At 25.4% G+C, this 19,520-nt stretch overlaps 1 protein-coding gene across 1 annotated transcript; it reads right to left on the reverse strand.

The window, feature by feature from the left end:
- Positions 1 to 503: 503 nt before the first annotated feature.
- On the reverse strand, positions 504 to 14,268 carry LOC105369036 (14 kDa phosphohistidine phosphatase). Its single transcript, XM_011508278.1, has 3 exons — positions 14,238 to 14,268; positions 13,787 to 13,917; positions 504 to 725 (listed from the first exon to the last, which is right to left on the reverse strand). The coding sequence occupies exons 1-3, from the start codon at positions 14,266 to 14,268 to the stop codon at positions 633 to 635; spliced, it is 255 nt and encodes an 84-aa protein (XP_011506580.1). The 3' UTR covers positions 504 to 632.
- Positions 14,269 to 19,520: the final 5,252 nt, after the last annotated feature.

The following is a 19,520-nucleotide window of genomic DNA, read 5'->3' on the forward strand; positions in this document are numbered from 1 at the left end:
GCGTGGCGCCATCTACACATTGATGCACGCAATATTTACATTTGATCGTATATGAAAACCTTGTGTCGATAATTTAGAAACTTACGTTAACCACTATTACCGACATCCCTACGCGAATGCAACATTTAGTTTCTTTTCTTTTGATCTTATATTATTATTATCCACAGTAAACCTTTATGTTATTACTTTATAATATTATTTATTTTATTGTCCTACGAATATGATCTTTATCATGTAAATAATAAAAAAAGCAAAATGTTATAACGAACGTATACGAGTGCACAGCCCTTTACTTCAAGCGGTTCCCCAACAGGTTGCACTAATAAGCAAAATATGGTAAAAGAAAGTAGAAATTGTACACATTATATATATATATATATATATATATATATATATATATATATATATATATATATATATATATATATGAAAAAAATGATGCATTATGAAAATGTATGAATTTCATTGGAGAATAACGGGAAGTAAAAAGATCATTTTCTGATGTTAGATATTTATTTTTTCACGTGTTTGATCACATCAGTATACAAGATATAATAGAAAAATGATTTTATAAATAATTATATTAAGAGACAATGCAAAATTCATAATTTGCCAACATTTCTTGAATATTTTTAATATGATTCGTTTGACCAAGTCATTTTGTAATCCGTATATTTTTTCTTCAATATACTAATGGCAAGTTCGTGATCAGCTCTGCCTAATCCCTGAAAAAAATTACAACATTATTACCAATTTGATATTTAAATAAACACATAGGAAATGACACTTGAATAAATAAAAATATGACGATTTGACAAAATTTGATGAATAAATGACAAAAGGACCTCATAATAAACATTTATTACAATGAATATAATAATGTAATGGAATGTTTATTTATTTTATTTATTATATGGCAAGAGTGATTTCGGATTGTTATTTATTTTAACAAAATATTAAAAGAAAATTTATTATTTAAGCATTCAAAGTATTTGGTTTCTTTTCATTGCTTCTCCAACTTCGCACGTAACACATTGCAATTATTATGCTCTAATTAGTGAAATTTCACTAATCCTCAACTTTCCTACATTAATTTATATAATATTCATTTATTTCGTAATCATTTCATAAAGCATTACGTAACGTTTTCCCATTATCAAAATGCAGAGTAAACTTAAAGCCACTTTACGAACGTACAAATGAATTAATCATGGTTCACAGTGCAGGTGTGAAGCAACGATTAGTGACGAGTAGGTATTTTCGACATGTGCCGTGGTCAGCTGAAAATACTAAATCTATAAAAGAAGAAATAACGACGAAGGAAAATATAATACGAATTTTGGCAGATCTATAATGTTTGTGCTCATACCACAAAGCGGCTGCCAAGATTTCGTATTATTGGCATTGATCTACGTTATTAAGCTCTTCAAGCGCAAATAAAACAGGACACGCTGACTTTGTAACGTAATGACGCGAATGCGTAAAGGAATAATGAATAATGTAGCTTATACACCTGGATGAAATAGAATATCGTAGATAAATTAAGGTACTAATGTACAACTAAGCAAGATTATTAATTGCTACTATTCCTAATGACATTTTACAGTTTTTTCCCCTCTCACATATTTTAATTACAAACGTATACAATAATACGAGAAAATATTATTCAATATAAAAGTATATTTAAAATTTAGTAATTTTATTTATTAATGTGAACTTGCAGATCGATAATAAGATAATGAAGAATTGAATTATAATACATTACTTTATACGTAATTTCAATATATATAGCAATACGATAATTAATTATTAATTTGTTAATAATTTAATATCTGAAATTTTATTTTATTCAAGGTAAATCCATATTTAAATAGACTAAATTTGATGAAAATTATATAAAATATATTCCATTTATAGATAAGTTTTCAACTATATATAAAATTAATCCAAAAAAAAAAAAGAAAAAAAAAAAGAAAGAAAACAAATTATATTTTGTGCGATTGATAATATAAAAAATCAAAAAACTTTTTCGAAATCATTTTATTACTGTTATCAATTACTGATTAAAATCTTTTATAATAATACTATTATTAAAACGTAATTTTTGTTATACTTATATATATATATATATATATATATATATATATGTGTGTGTGTGTGTGTGTGTGCGCGTGGCTTTTTATAATACTAACTCCAATATAAATATCAGAATAATTGTATTAATAGACATGTTTTTTCAAATTTTTTCGTATCGCTAATTGGTTTTTAAGGAATATAAGTCTTTAAATTGTTTCATAAAATGCCTTAATATCCTTGTTTTTTTTTTTTTTTAATTTTTTTATATTCTCCAGAATTATGTATTTATAGATAACCAAATATCATTAATATAGATATATTTGAAAAAATGAATAGGATAATTTTACAACGATAGCAAACATAATACAATTTACATTGGTATTAATATTTTAAACAATTCAAGACAACCCGGCGATGCTTTCAAAAATTCAAAGCAATTTTTTTGTCATTTTTTACCGTTGACTAATACCTGAAAAATAGTGAAATGTGTAAAAAAATTTTTTTTAATATTTTCATAGTTACAAAAGAATTTTTTTTTTTTTTGGTACTAAAATACTTCACAAAGAGCACGCAAATTTTTAAGTCCATTCTATTGAACTATTTTTTAAATCTGGACATCTCTACGAAATCGTCATTTTTTCAAATGACGTATTCGAAAGTTTTTGAAAAGCCGTAGAATTAAGTTATTTTTAGTTAGTCATACAACTTTTTACTTTATGTATAATCTTGAAAAATCTAACAATTTTTGTTAATTTGATGTCCACTTGCAGTTAATTCTCCTCAATTAATATATATATATATATATATATATATATATATATATATTTTTTTTTTTTTACAATGTAATATTTATAAATTATACATTTTATAGACTATATTTACGCATATTGAAAGGATTTTAAGTACTTAATTTATTTATAAAAAAATTAATTACAATTTATGAAATATGGGAGTACATGCTACTATAAGATTAATCTTTGGTGTTGAAACAATATTATTGAAATTTAAAGTATAGTTACAGAACAATATTAAAAATTAAAAATTTTAATCTACATTATTAATATCTAATATTAATGTTGTATTATTGCTGCAACTCCATTATATGATAGCAAGGAATGCTTTAAATACATGTAAAAGTCTATTTTCAAATCAATTGCAGTTAAAATTAAAAAATATAAATTTAAACAAATAATAAAAGATAAAGAGCCAAGAGAACGAGAGAATATAAAGATTGATTTTTGGCTTTTATATAAAATTACCTATCGCTGTTTTTCTATCTTCCTTTGCAATCTTTGTCCCTCTAACTTTGCAGTTGTAAGTATATTCTATCTGTAGCATTTCTACTTTAGTTTTTGCAGTTTCCCTTCATATAATTATATCTTATTAATTTTTTAGTATTCTCACGTTGGTAAATAATAAGATAGACCGAATGAAATCTTCATCTATGATTATTATTTCGATAAAGTTTTTCATATCTTTCTATATTTTTAAATGTATCGATAAATTGCTGTTTCATTAATAATAAATATCACAAATACATTTTACTATGATCAATTTTCAAATCAACGTGGAATTTAACGTACCTTCTTTTTTGAAATTCTAGATTGCTTAAATCCTATCGAAGCTAATTATCTGCACATGTCATACGTTAAATAATTTATTGAATAACGAAAATTTTTATCACTTCAAAATTCCAGCTGCTCTAATCATATTGTTATTATATTAAATGTTATTCAATTCAAAATTCCAACTGTTCTAATCATATCATTATTACATTAAATTTTAATAATTTCATAATCTATTCATACCAGCATACCTACATTTCTACATATTCATTTTCCCAAAGTTAACAAAGAAATTTGACAATCTATTAATTAATTTTGCTGATCACAGTACCACTGCATTTGATTGAAAATAATAATAGAATAAATAATATGGAATAAGATAACAATAATTGCAAACAAATTTCGTAAAATCGAAAAATCAAATTCACTTTTGCGAAGAACTTACTCCTTCGAGAATGCAATTTTTCATTCCAATAGCCTATTCATATTGAATTAAATATTCTATATTCACTTTCGATAATATTAAAGCAGCAATTTTATCGAGCAATTAACTGAAAATCAAAATATAAATTTAAGAATTTCCTTCAATACGTATTAATATGGAAATATCTGGAGTTGAAACACAGATTGTTTATCTTGGGTCGACTTTCTCAAGCCAACTAGAATAATATTATAGACTAACTCGCTTTATGCACTTAAAGAGAGTACGAGGACTGGTTTCACGTATTATGGGTCCTTATGTGTAGCCACCTAATGGTTAAATCCCCACAGCACTCTTATCCTTCGATAATATATACTGCCCCTACAGACAAGCATTCCAATCCCACTACAATAACCACTTTCTATTAATGTTAATAACAGATCAACGATATCCTTGTCATTTATAATTACATATATAAGGTAGCAATACAGCACTGTATAGAAAAGCATCAAATTATCATTTTCAATCATAAATTAATTGCAATTTAAACGTAAATATATAATATACGTGTAGATTTATAATATAGAAAATCTGATTACCGCAACTCTGATTTTATTATTAATTTCTTTATTAACGGCATATTATATTTAACAAACGGTACTTGCATTGGGAGCTCCATTTTATTGATTATTCTCCGTATTTTCATATTACATGCTCCATTGACTTTACTTAATAAATACTAGAAGTTCCTTCTCAATTTTGCTACAAGCTTAATTATTTCAAGAATTACAATAAACAGAATAAAAAAATTAAAGAAAATTTTACATTATTGTATTATGAAAGTCAACGTATCAATTTGTTATCGAAATATTATTACTAATTAAAAAGATATTTATTCTTATAATCGCAAAATAATCTATAATCGCTAATTGGCTACAATTATATAATGTTTCTTAAGATTTTTTTGGTTAAGTACAAAGTTTATGCTAATTACTTTCATTGAATGTTAAAATGTTCACTATAGAGTTTATATTCTATTAATTCTCCATTTTGATTTCTTTTTAAAATATGTTTTACATTAAGCATCAATAGTTGTTAAAGTTAATAAATATTGTATTACATTGCCATATGAAAATACATACATAAGTTAATTTTTTTTTCTTTGATAAATTATATTTAATTAAAATTGATAAAATATGAAAAACAATTTCAACATTATTTACAAGAATGTTTATTTACCTTTCAAAATATCAAGCTTAACTTTAATTACTAAAATAAAGCTTAATATAAAGTTAATAATAAAATTATTATGTTCATAGAATGATATAAAAAATTTAAGAAAAAATGTATATGTAAATGTTGTACGTAAATTTATCAATTAATTTAAACAAGGAGGTAAAACAACATTGTATTGAAATTATATATATAAGCTTTCAAATTTCATATAATCTCAATTAGCTTAAAATCAAAACAACTTAATTTAACAATTAAAATTTTTTGTTTTATTTTATTAATTTTTCTTCTTTTTTTTTTTTTTTTTTTTTTTTTTTATTTTTTTTTTTTTTTTTTTTTTTTTTTTTTTTTTTAATATTTATTCGAATGAATTTAAGAATGTTTAAAGCCTAAAATATTATGTATTTGGCAATATTAATTTATGTATATTTATTTACTTTACTTTACTTCTAATTTAAAAATAAATTCTTCGATGGTTCCTTTAAATCAAATAAAATTTGAGTAATCATCAAATCTCTATAATATTAATGTTGCCTTAATAATGTTCGAGTAGACTTAAAATAAGATTCAAAAATAAAAATTTTCAAAGCTAATATATAAAATATAACTTATTTATTGTATTTATTATAACGATACAAAATGTGAATTTTATCTTATTTATATATAAGTCATCTCAATATATCTTTAAATATCTATAAAATATATCTATAAAAACATGCATATTAACATGGTTACGCGCGTGCGCGTGCACGCGTAAAAAACATAATCTAACAATTTAAATAATACATATAATCGATATTTAAATCATAATTAATGTAAATAAACAAGTGGAAAGATTTTTTTTCCAATTTTATTAAATTGACAGTTTAATTAAGTATTTAAGCTGTCTTAATATAATATTACATTTTATTTCAGAAAATTCATTTATATTAAGTAAAATATTATAGTTTTTAAATAATAGTATTTTTTAATTAGATTCTTTTCTCGTGTTATTTTTTTTTACAAATATTTACAATATATAAGAAGATTCGCTTGAAAAATAAATAAAATAATAAAAGTTTAGTTTTCATTGATATATTAATTCAGTTATTAATTAAATAAATTTATACAAAAAAGTATATCACATATATAAACATAAATTTATTTACTAGTGATATCTTCAATTTTATTTTATTAATTATGTTCGAATAATTGATGCCTATTGAATATTAATAAGCTTTAAAAATTGTTATAAATTAATTTCAGATTGTGACATTATGCTTGGATTCCATATATATATATATATACATATTATTATTTATTTATTTAGAAAATTGATAATAAATAACTATTCACACTATTTTATATATTAATTGAAATTTTCATTTCTAAATATAAACAATACCTAGTATTGAATATAAATATTAACTGATCTTTAAATAGTAATCTGAATTTTCAAATTTAATATTAATATACAATTATAGATAAATATTTTTAGAACTCTTCATTAAATTTTTTCTTATCTTACACAATTCCTTCAATTTTATTTATTTATATAAGCTGCACTAAAAAAAAATTCTAAATTAAAGAAACGTTTATTTTATAATATACAATGATAAATTAATGACTCTTAATATAATTGTTAATTTTAAATATAAAAATTTACAATCATATTGATAAAAATATGTGCAATAAGTTGGAAGTTTATTACGATGGAAGTAATTATCCGTACTTATATAAAATTAATTCAATTTGAACTTTCTAACAAATAATAAAGTATTATCATCAATCAAATATGTTTAAGTTATAAGTTAAATTGATTAATTATTATAATTATTTAAGAAATAATATACTTATTACATAATTACTGTCATAAAATACAATATTTATTTTAAAGTGAAATAAATGGAATCGAAAATTATAACACAATAAATAAAATTTTAATAAATAGTTAGTGACACAATACATATATTTCGAAAAATTTTATGATATACCTATGATGAAAAAAATTTCAAATTAATGGAGAATATATATATATATATATATATATATATTCAGATATGAGGCTAATTAAACAAAAAATTATTTTCTTTATTTCTGACAATCGAAACTAGCGAAAATTGTTACAAGTATATATAAGTTACTCAAAATGGAATAAAAAAAATTTTTTGGAAAATGCCAAATAATATAGAATCATACAATAATTATAAAAAATTATGAATTTCTTTAGAAACGTAGAATGTAATATTTGTTATATGAAAATTTACTCGTTCATCTATAGATAATTCGACCACAATGTTTTGCTATTAATTCTAAGTGAATCTATTTTCCTTCCCATATAAAATATGTTTTTGGAAATTAAAAAAATCTTAATACAATTTACTATAATTTTTCATATAATTTTGAGATTATAATAATGTATAACAAATTTTACTTTCTAATGTTGATCCATTAATTAAGAAATTCTTTTTCTTTATTAATTACATAAAAATTAATAAAATTACCTTTAATATTATATAAAAGCTTAAACAAAATTTGATACAATTATAAGTAAATTGTCATATTAACAGGATATTAACAAATTCGTTGTAAGTAAGACTTAAGAGCTTATTTGAAGTAATTTATTTATTAATGATCATTGTTATAACAATATCAACTGTTTTATTTTGCAATATTACCTTTCGCATGCACATAAAAGTATACACGCAACATTTCTCAAACTAATATTTTGATCTTAGGATATCAGAATTTAATATTTCTAGGTCAGTTTGATTTGATACATCTTAAACATAAAATTAATTTTATATTGAAAATGACTTGTGTAGTATTAAAAAATAAATGGATCCGTATTATCCAAGTAGTTTAAGTTAAGTTCAGGTGTAATGAATATTATAAAAAAAGAATAAGATAATAACATTTTATTTGATATCTCTTTCAACAATGCCACAGTATTATTTAACATAATTTCTTTTCTAAAGAAAATTTTCATGATAATAGTTTTAACAATGAATATAAATGGATCTTTTAGCTTGGCAATTTAAAGTAGAATACCATACACTTCGGCAATGAATAATTAATCTCTGTATTACATTGATCTTCCATAAATAATCCGGAACGTTAAATATTACATTGACGGTTATAATAAAATCTTTGGTATCTAAAAATTCTATGATTAATGCACGTGCGACGCCTATTTATTCAATTAACAAAATTCGAGATTTATATTTGCAATATTCAATTGAATGAACGATTGCCGCAAAAGAAGAATTTAGATAATAAATTTGAATTACTATTAAATTATAATCATTATTATAAATGAAAATTTTGAAAATAATATATTATCCACAATAATTGCACATTATGCTAAATTCGAAAATCAAGAAATTATTAAATTTTACTTTAATTGAACAATTAATGTAATAAAATTTATTATACATTTTGTTAAATCAATATTTCTTAAAATTGAGCATTTTATTTCATTTTGCTGTTTAATAACATAATAATGTAAAATTTTATGTAGTTCATCGAATTTATCAATAACAAACAAAATTAATGTATACTATATATTGGCATTTTATTAATATTACAAAATCTGTAGAGATATTAATTATGAAAATAGTAAATACTTTTTAATATTATTGTAGCTTATATTCAACTATTATTTAATTTTGATTTTGATGAAGATCAGGATAGTTTCGATTTGCATAATTTGAATACACGTTTAATCGCCTTATTGTTCTCGTTGCGTAGGTCAATTTTATTATTATTCGCTAACTTTAGGGTGAAACATTAAATTAGAGATAAAGTTAAGTTAGTGGAGTAACAACCTTCGACAACATAACTGAGTTAATTTTCCTGTCATATGCAAATACAAATTATATGTTACTTTTTAAGAATTTTGGTCAACAACATTTTGTTACCCAAAATTCTTATCATTGCCGTCCATACATAATTGTTGCACCTTTCTTTACTGATCTATGCAAGAATTACAACATTACTTATTTTGGTTTAAAAAATTATACATAAATAATAATTATCTTAATAATAAATCATTCACATTTATGTGACAAATATTAAAGACGATTAATAGCTTCAAAGTATTACGTTGAAATTATTCTTATTTTTCACAATATTTTTTTAATTTAAATTCATGAACCATCTCGATAATCATTATATAAGGAAGATAAATAAATTTAACTGGTATGTAAAATAAGAAACTCTTTTCCGTTAAAAATGAAAAAATTGTTTAACTTTAAACTTATAATTTCTTAAGACATAAAATAATTAATAGAAAATAAAACATGAAAAACCAAATAAAATTTTTATTAGATAATTATGTTATATATTACATAAGATTAAAGTAATAATATATTTATAACAAATGTCAGCTTTCCAGATAGCCAAATGAATTAAATCCATATCCATCTTACGTGGAATATCTTAATAATAAAATAGATTACCATACATTTGGATCAATATAGATTTGTCAGTTCATGAAATATTAATAATAAAATTAAGATATTTCAAATGTTAATGTAATTATAAAGCATATGTTTCAAGGTTTTTTTTTTTTAAGATTGTTTTTAATATTTGTAATCCAATTGTATTGACATAAGTATTTGAATTCAAATTCAAATATTAAATGGAAGTTTCATTATTCATTATAGATTCACTATTAAATGCATACAATCGTATTGTATCATGTAATGTTGGTACAGTGTATGTAAAAGGAAAAATCGAAAAAATTTATATTATAGTAAGAAAATGTTTTAAAAAAAATGACTTATTATATTTACTTTAGCCTCCCGTAATATATAAAATTCTAAAATTACAAGTTCATTTTTCAATATTTATTCTTTTGTCGAAGAAAATACCGAAAATACGTAATTAAAATAGCAATAAATAATTAGATATTTCCTTATGAAACTATTGAAATTATTTTTTCATTATGATATTTATCAGATTCAAAAGTATTCAAAAGTATTCAAAAGATTTCCAATTCTATTGACTTGTATTTACTATATTAATTTTTTATAAATCTGTCATATCTAAGAGAAGTTTTTTAAAAACTTACTACAATAAGTTTAATATTTGGTAAGTGATTTTATATTGAAATAGAAATTGGTTTGATTTTAAAACTGTTTTAGTATAAATTAGTACAATAGTCGAATTAAAATCGAAGAAGCATTTTATAATTATAAAATTTATTTACTATATAATTAGAATTACTTTATGGCTTTGAAAAATAAGAAATTCTTAAAGTCGTTAATTTTTTGATAAGTTTTATTAATATTAATTCATTATTAATATTTATATAAAAAGTTGATATTATTTATTTTTAAGAAATCAATTAGATGTACCGAGAATGAAAATAAATTGCCAATACCATATGTTATAATAAATATTATGAGAAATTGATTGAAACTTAGTATTGCTATTTAAAAAATAACATTACTGATAATGAAATCTATCTATAAATGGAAATAACATCAATTCAGTAATGACAAAATGGATGAATATGAAGAGGATTTAAATTTATAGAGATTAATTGACAGAAATTAAATTATTAAAAAATCTATAAAGTCACAATGATTAATATTACTGACTTATTTTACTTCAGATTTACTATTACGTTCGTATTTATATAATTAAAAATATTATTCACTTATACTTATAGATGAATAGTGCTAGAGCATTATTATTTAAGAAGTTACACCATCGTTACAACTTGAATTAGTAGGTATAAACTCAATATTTTCTCGTTATATTAAAAAAGTTTTATTTAAAAAGAGATATATGTACCGCATAATACATATATTAAAGTATAAAAACTTTATACTTCTTTTTTTTTTTGTTTTTATATTTTTCATTTAAAAGTACTAGTAAACCAGGTCTTAAAGAAGTTTCTTTTTCTCAAAGTTGTAAAACATAAAACAAGGTAATTTAATTCTATATTAATTATTAACCTTGAACAAAGACATTTTTTATCGTAATACATGAAGTTATGTGAAGGAAATTGTACACGGAATTTTTTAAATATATATTTTTTTGTGTTTTACTGTTTGTTTTTGTTTTTGTTTTTTGTTTGCTTGTTTTTTTTTTTTTTTTTTTTTTTTTTTTTTTATATATTCTCGAAGTAGCAAACATTTAAATTAGAATTGATTTATTACTACTCTCAAATGAAAATTTGTATAAAAATAATTTTTAATTCATACTTTTTGCAGTTAATTATAAATTTTATTTCTTTCTGCGTTGTGTTATTTGATAGGTTATATGAAAATGTCATGTAAAAGAATGGAAATTGTCTGAGTAGTTAGATTTAGGGAATTTGAAAAATATGAAAATCAACGTATAATAAATTTAAATTTCAACTAACTGTTCAAGAATCATATAATTTACATTCGCTTCGTCTTTTTTCAAATAATATTTGAGAAATTGTACTAAGTTTTTTTTTTCATCTCTGATAAAAACTAATGAAATAAAGAAAAAAATTAATTTTATCTAACAATACATTGAAATTTACTGATTACCACTCATTTTTAAAACGATCAAAGCGATATATTTCGAGTTCCTTTCATAGCGGCACCTTTTGATTATACTACTTTCTAATAACTTTCTAATTTTGCAAGAGTATTTCTTAATATATCGTGACGAAAAACACCGAATCCATGCTACGTTTGGTATGTCTGCATGCAACTTACTACATATCATCAAACGAGTAGACAAACGTGTGAATACGTGATAGAATGAATATTCCGTGCATATGAAATCGTTACCTCGTTAGAGTTTTTATTAAAAGAAGTAATTAATCGATATATCCCGATCGACTGTATTCTCCAAATCTCGATCGTTAGCATGCGATTTAGCAGCTCTCCGTCTGTCTTGGCAACCTCAACTTCTCAACGCTTTGATAAGAATCCGCTGCCCAATTACCGGGACGTCGAAATGGTTTCCCATGACGATTGTAAAAGAGGTAGGGACCGTAGAGATTGTAAATTTGCGAAAAACTTTTATTTTTACTTATTATCATTTACAGATTAAGTGTCCATTTTATTGTTTTCAGGATAATGAGCCATGGAAATGAGCTCCCCAAAGAAAACTGACTTTTTACATTAGAATTTTTTATTTATATTACATTTTTTATAATCCTTTTTTACGTTAATAGAATATTAAAATATCCTATGAACGAAATCCTGTTTTGATATTGGCTTACTTTTAGTAAACTAATATTAGTATATTTAAATTATTATTCCTAATAATTATTTTTTTATTATTTCCTCTCGTAATTTACAATGATAATAAAATATGTCTGTCATAATTAGTGACTTCATTCCTTCACAAAATTCATGAAATTATATTCAATATATCATCTGAAATTATTTATTTCATATGAATAAGCTGAGATTTAAAGTCCCGCAACTAAATCCTTTATCGCAAGTCTTTAACGTGATAAATAAAAAAAAAAGGTAATTTTGAAATTTCATTGAACATGCCAATCTAACGTTTCTTATGAATGAAGAAAGTCCATATTTTAGAAGAATAAATAAAATAATACCCAAAACGTAATTCTCATTAAATTAATTTAAATTAAAGTCATTACAACATATTTTTGCAACTTGTATCAAATAGTTAAAAAATAGCGATACTTGATAAGAATAATACATCATTGATACATCGATAATAAAATCGACTTATAATGCGAAATTATGAACATAAAATTGACATTAAATATAAAATTGAAGAATTTTAAATCTCAAAATCGATCGTTTTTGTAGCTCATAAATACTAAAAACTTCAGATTCATCCAATATAGGAAAAATACTATCATTTTGTCAATAAAGAAAACTCTCTATATATAGATAAAAATAATAAAATAATTAATAAGATAATAAAGATTATCAGTTGTTATTAATACAGGCTTATTAATTTGTCAAATTATTTATTATTAAAAGGAAAAGATTAATATTAATCGTAGCTTATGATTATTTCGTAAATGATGAAATATCTATTAAATTTATTCAAATAGAACTTATTTTCAAAGCTAATACGTATGAATTTCAAATTAATATTTAATCTAATTATAAATAAATTTAACAAATTTCTAATAATTTGAAAAACCTCCTTATATATATATATATATATATATATATAAATATATAAAATTATCAGAAATTAAAAGATTATTGATATCAAAATTAATTATAAGAATATTAATATGTAACATAAAAGTGGAGAATAACAATTTTTGTGAACGTTCCATTAGTAAATTGAAGAGAAAATAAAAAACAAATATCTTTAATAACAAGCTTTATTCATATTTAACGCGAATAAACATTTAAAAGATCGATAAAACAAATGTATTCTGTTGTCTAGATAGTTTTATATACTTATATGAAATTCTTTTTATCCAAACAGCTATGTAAATACTCTGTAAAACACTTTTACTCTGCAGAATATTAAGTAAAGAAAAACATACGTGCATAGGAAATATTATCAAACAAAAATTTTTTACCTCAGAGTATCCAAAGACTTTAATTTTTTTACTCTCTGGTTCATGATCTATAACTCCACCACCTATACAGTTTCCAAACCAATCATTGTAGATATTATATAACTCAGCTTCGGCTTCTTCAAATATGTTAACTGTAATACATAAATAATACATTATAAATTCATCACTGACTCCCGTTACATGTTGAATAATTAGATTGTATATTATTGTCTTGATTTTTCATTCACGATAGAATAAAATAATTATTACAAAGATTATAAATAATTATATATTTTACAAATTTTATATATTATATTATATATTCTATAATATTTATTTTCTAGCAGATTAAATGCATATAAAATATTATATACGTTCTACGTAAGCGCGTAGATGTATGCATGTGCACGTACATATTCTAGCATACTAAAACGCAAGCGTAAAGTAAAAAATTGTAAATGTAAATTGTTACGTGCGGTCGGTATTCTTTCATCACGCGTCATATCGTCACTATCTAGTTTAAAGTATGCATATAAAATTTTTCACAAAGTCAACGTAATTTTCTCGACAAAGTACATTACTTTCGATTCTGGTGTTTGTTCAGCTCACGTGGCGAATTGCTCATCTAATCGGACGACAAATTCCACGCTTCATTTTACCGTCCGACATACGAAATCTGCTGTAAAAAAAAGTTCAAGGACTAAGTGATCAAAAGTGACACCCCTTAGAAGCAGGGAATTACATGATCGACGATGTAATTCGTGTCTTGAATAGCTAGCTGCCGTTGCCGCCCCCCCCCCGCCCCCTCCAATTCAGGACGAAGCTCGACATACATACGTGCTCGTATAGACGTGAAAGCGATTGGCCGTCGCCTTAACGTCAATCCTTTTTCGCGAGACGAAGGTAGGAAGAAGCCATAAAGGTGTTACGGCAATAAAAATATTGTCTACGCGCACGCGGCTCTACGGAATCGGTACCGGGCCGGTGGCAAGGCGTGACGGGGGGGGGGGGAGACGGAGGAGAGAAGCTGCTGGAGGACCGCCGTTGTTTCATTGCTGTCAGGCCGGAAAAATGAAAGAGCCTCCATGGCAAGGGGCTGCGTTGAATTTATATACGAGCACGTCTCGCGTTACACCACAATAAAAAGAAAAGCAATCCACGTGTAAAGCATCGGTATTGTCTGAGCACTCGCGAGTAAAATTTTCACTCCCCAATGAATGAATTGCGACTATTACGCGTTTGTTTGTTTGCGGCGACTCTACTTGGCGAGATGAGATGCAACGTGTAGGATTTGTATTGAATTTAATTCAGACTCGCTCGTTCAATTTCACCGGACACGAAAATATGTCAAGTGCTGATTTCCAGAATTATCTCTGCCGAGAATACGCGTGCGCTAATTTCTTTTTAGATTTATTTGATTCTTCGTTGTGATAGGTCTTTTAAAAATTTTCACGTACGCTTTATCACGTTTTATTGTAAATTATATTTTATTTTATACTGCCGTACCACGTACGTGCTTTTGGAGTCTTACTCTGACATTAACATATTCATAAGAATCAAAACATCGTCGAGACACTCTTTTCACGTGCTATTTTCCCTTCTTAGTTCATTGAGTTAAAGTTTTCACATCTACCAAAAAATACTATTATTCAATATTAATTATTATTATTATCATTTGTAATAGTTTTGGAATTTTAATTTTTTAAACCAATTAATGTTTCTTTCATTCTGACTTTGTTCTTCGTATTTAGCATATTAATTACAAGCATAATATGTAATTTGTTAACGGAAGAATAATATCTCTAGGCATTATTTCGAAAAACCAAAATTGAAGTTTTTCCAACGTATAATGCGATAATAGCCTTTCTTGTATTAAACTTGCGCAATCGAGATGAAGCAGATGACGTTAAGTTCCTAATATTAGTGATGTTGCATCCTAGCGTCATTAAGCCACATAAACAAGAAGGAAAAACGAATGGGATACGTCAATAGGAACGATTGAAGAAAAAAAAATTGAAAATCCAATCATTCAAGCCATATGAATTCATCGACAAGTCTTCGCTCGACGTAGCGTTGGCTTTATCTCGACTTCATTTAGATCGAACATCGAATAATAATTAATCTCGTTCTATATTCGCTCGGGTTATCATAGCAAGATGAGAGCAAAGCTCTTGATGAAGTTCCTTTCCACGCGAGGGAACTTAATAAAGGAAACGCCCGATGCACGAAGGAGGGACTGCCGGGGGCATGAAAAGAAGGAAGAAAGCGCTCCGTTGATGGACGAGAAGGAGCGCAGTAATGTTGGGATGACGTGGGATGGCGTGGTGGGGCGGTATGACGGGGGAGGGGCGGCTCTCGTTCACGAAAGCAAAGTACGCGGCGCAATTCGGTGACACGCGAGCGCACGAACGACCCATCGATCGACGCTGCGCTTGCGCTCGCATACCAAAACCCTCTGTCATTACGAGCTCCGCACTTTCTCCGACATTTTACGAGGACTTGGTCTCGCGTGGCCGATGTCGCTGGGGTTCGCGACTGCAAATTGCAGATCGGCCGGTGCGTCGGACCCAGAACGATCGCCGAGGCACTTTCGAGCGTATCCGCGATCGAGCTGCATTGGCTTCGTATCGATAATGGGATCGATGGATCGAACGGTAATAGAGCGAAGCCCGTCATAAGCTTGTGACTACTTCGATAGAGTTTCAAATGTAATACGATAATCGGTCTAAGAAGCATTTGCATGCTACTTGTTAATTATGAGAAATGTGTGATTGAACATCGTTTGCTTAGGAAATAACGAAGCTCATATTTGTTAAGCTGACTCATGGTTTAGTTATTAAGTGGATTTCTTGATTATCGGAATATCATGTTAATTAGTTTATAGAAATTCAAAAATACTTAATAATCGTTCACCGATTATGGGGTAATAAGAATTCGGATAAATTTATAATTTCGTAGATTTTTCAAATGTATTTACAACGTTCGATATTATCATGACATATATATATATATATATATATATATATATATGATATGCTATATTATAGAAATCGTTATCGATGAAAAAATTACTTGGCTTTTCTCCATAAATTTAAAACTGAGAGCACTAATACAGGAGCTTCCTTATTTGTTGCTTAATTTAATATCCTTTAACATTTATGAGTTCATGAAGAATGTCAAACTGTGACTCAATAATTCTCACTTATAAACTTAAAAACTCGTTTTTTTGTTTTATTGATTATTACAATGCGCCGTTTAAGAGCTTAAATTTCATTTTGAAATTACGTTGAATTTTAATGGCGTAACATATTTTTTAAATAACCCTTACAAATATGAAGCATGTAGTAAATGTAGTCCAAGAGTGTAAAAATGCCATTATCTTGAAACATATTCAATATTGCGTCCAACACAGTGATAAATTTCACACAAACATATCAGAATATTACTGTGCAATTAAGCATTATGATCTATCGTCTGAAATATATAATTAAAAACAATAATGTAACAATAAATTTTGTTATATATGTTATATAGTTTGTTGAGAAACTATTGTTTTTGTTTTTTTTTTATTAATATAAATATGTTAAATAAAATATTTATATTTCAGAATTAAAAATTGGTCATCTGTAATATTCTTTTTTAAATGATTAATTTTATTTTAAAATATCGACAAGAAGTGTTTTATCGTTAGTAAATTCTAAGATGTATTTTTAAATAATAAAAATCGTTTTGGTAAATTATGTGTCTTACCAAATTACTACTATCGTGCGTGATTTATCAATTTTAAGGAAATAAATAAAACCTTGTAATATTTAAATATATTCGTTTAATTATACTCATACATTCCTTAAATCCGTAAATAAATATATTCTATAAAATGGATGTTTATGGCAATTAATAATATATAATGGCAAAATGTACTATATATATTTATTTACTTCAATTTAATTTTTTTAATATGTAGAATTGGAGTAGAGCGTATAAATTATAAATAATAGTTACTAATTTTAATAAAAGGGCGAACATTAAAATTTAAATTAGGGTTTTATGAAAACATTTAAAGTTTAATTGCCTAACTTTTATTCTCTTCTCATGTGTAAATAAACTTAAGTACTAAGTTATGTGCAATGAATATGATATCAAGACAACTCGGAGACGGAAGTGCACAAACATCAGTAGCTAAGGTGGAAAGACCATCCGAAGTGATGATGGTAGCGCACTAATTCGATTTCCGGCCCAGTCAGACGTTATATCTTTCAATTTTTCTTTGATTGCTCACTCGATTGTTGGCAATTAATTATAATCATTTGTAATTAAAAGTTTAATCATGAATTCAATTATGAAAAAATATTAAAATGATTTTTTCTTTTTATTTCAAGATAAAATTTGATAACAATTAATATTATGGAATAGTCATTTGAAAATCGTATAAAACTTGATTAAAAATGATATTTTGTATAAATGAATTATCTTTTGTTAATTTAAATAAATAATTATTTAGTAAAACTTCTAGAACATCATTCCATTATATATTAAAATAAAGAATTTTATTTTCTGTTTTGATGAATTCTATTTACAATTTTATTGTGTACTTCATTGATTATCAGTACTTGCTCACGCTGACCACTTTATATATATATATATATATATATATATATATATATATATTCATAGTTTTTTTTTTCGTTTCGTAGTAACTTTTTCCTAATATCTCACACGATACTTTAGCATAAATTCTCAAAGCTTATAGATATAATAATAGATATCATTTTGGGCTTTTAAAGGCCTGTATTGTTTGCAACTCCTTCGCATCCCCAGCTGACAATCTTACGTAGTATGAGTACTCGTTTGGAAGTTATGTGAAAAGCTGAGAACTCCTAAGTTGACCTAATACCTAAGCCCTAGATCCTTTATACCTAAATTTAAAACAAAGAGTTCACGCGCACCTGGCTGATGAATAGAAGATTACCGATTTACAAAGCCCAGGCATTTAATATTAAGTGTTTAGAAGAAAAATCAAATTTTCAAACGAAACTATCCAATGAACTTTATGTTCCAAACCTCAGCTCAAATTTACGATCGGTAAAAAAAAAGCCGACGTATGATACGTTTACTTTTTTTATTTTTCGAAGATAATACTCGTCGAATCAAGAGAGGCCGAAAATTAAAGTTGCAGCATAATTATTTTTTAAACTGCATGCCGTGCAGTTTAAGAGGTCAACGTTGCCAGGTCAATCACAGCAGATGCTGCCGAGAATAAGTATCGTCCTCGTAAGGGGCACAGGTGGTTCGACCATTCTTACCCAACCGCAATGAAATGTCTAATCGAGGGAGATTAACCGTCGGTTTGCGGTTTAAGGAATTTGAAGGACTAAAAGATTGTGAGTGACGTATAAAAGAGAAAAAGCTTCGTACGCCGTCTTTTAAAGAGGCTAAAACAATAAAATTCAGATAAAATTGAGATGCTCTCGCAATTTGTGTATACGAATGTTTGTAGGACTACGCAAACTATCGTATCGCATCGAAGTCCTCCAGGCGTTTGAATATTTTTCTTCTCTACAGCACATAGGTGAAGCAACTACGACTTAGATAATGAACAAAACGATAATTTAACTCAATAACAAATGCAAAAGCAACGAATACAGCGAGAAGAGTAGTTAAATACGCAAATGAAGATTTACAAAAATATTTAATAATTAAAATATCAAGAAATATAAAGGCTGTATACGTTTGCTTATTTACCCTAACAAAATGG

The sequence above is a fragment of the Ceratosolen solmsi genome, unplaced genomic scaffold (assembly GCF_000503995.2).
Source record: "Ceratosolen solmsi marchali unplaced genomic scaffold, CerSol_1.0 scaffold1, whole genome shotgun sequence".
Classification (NCBI taxonomy): domain Eukaryota; kingdom Metazoa; phylum Arthropoda; class Insecta; order Hymenoptera; family Agaonidae; genus Ceratosolen; species Ceratosolen solmsi.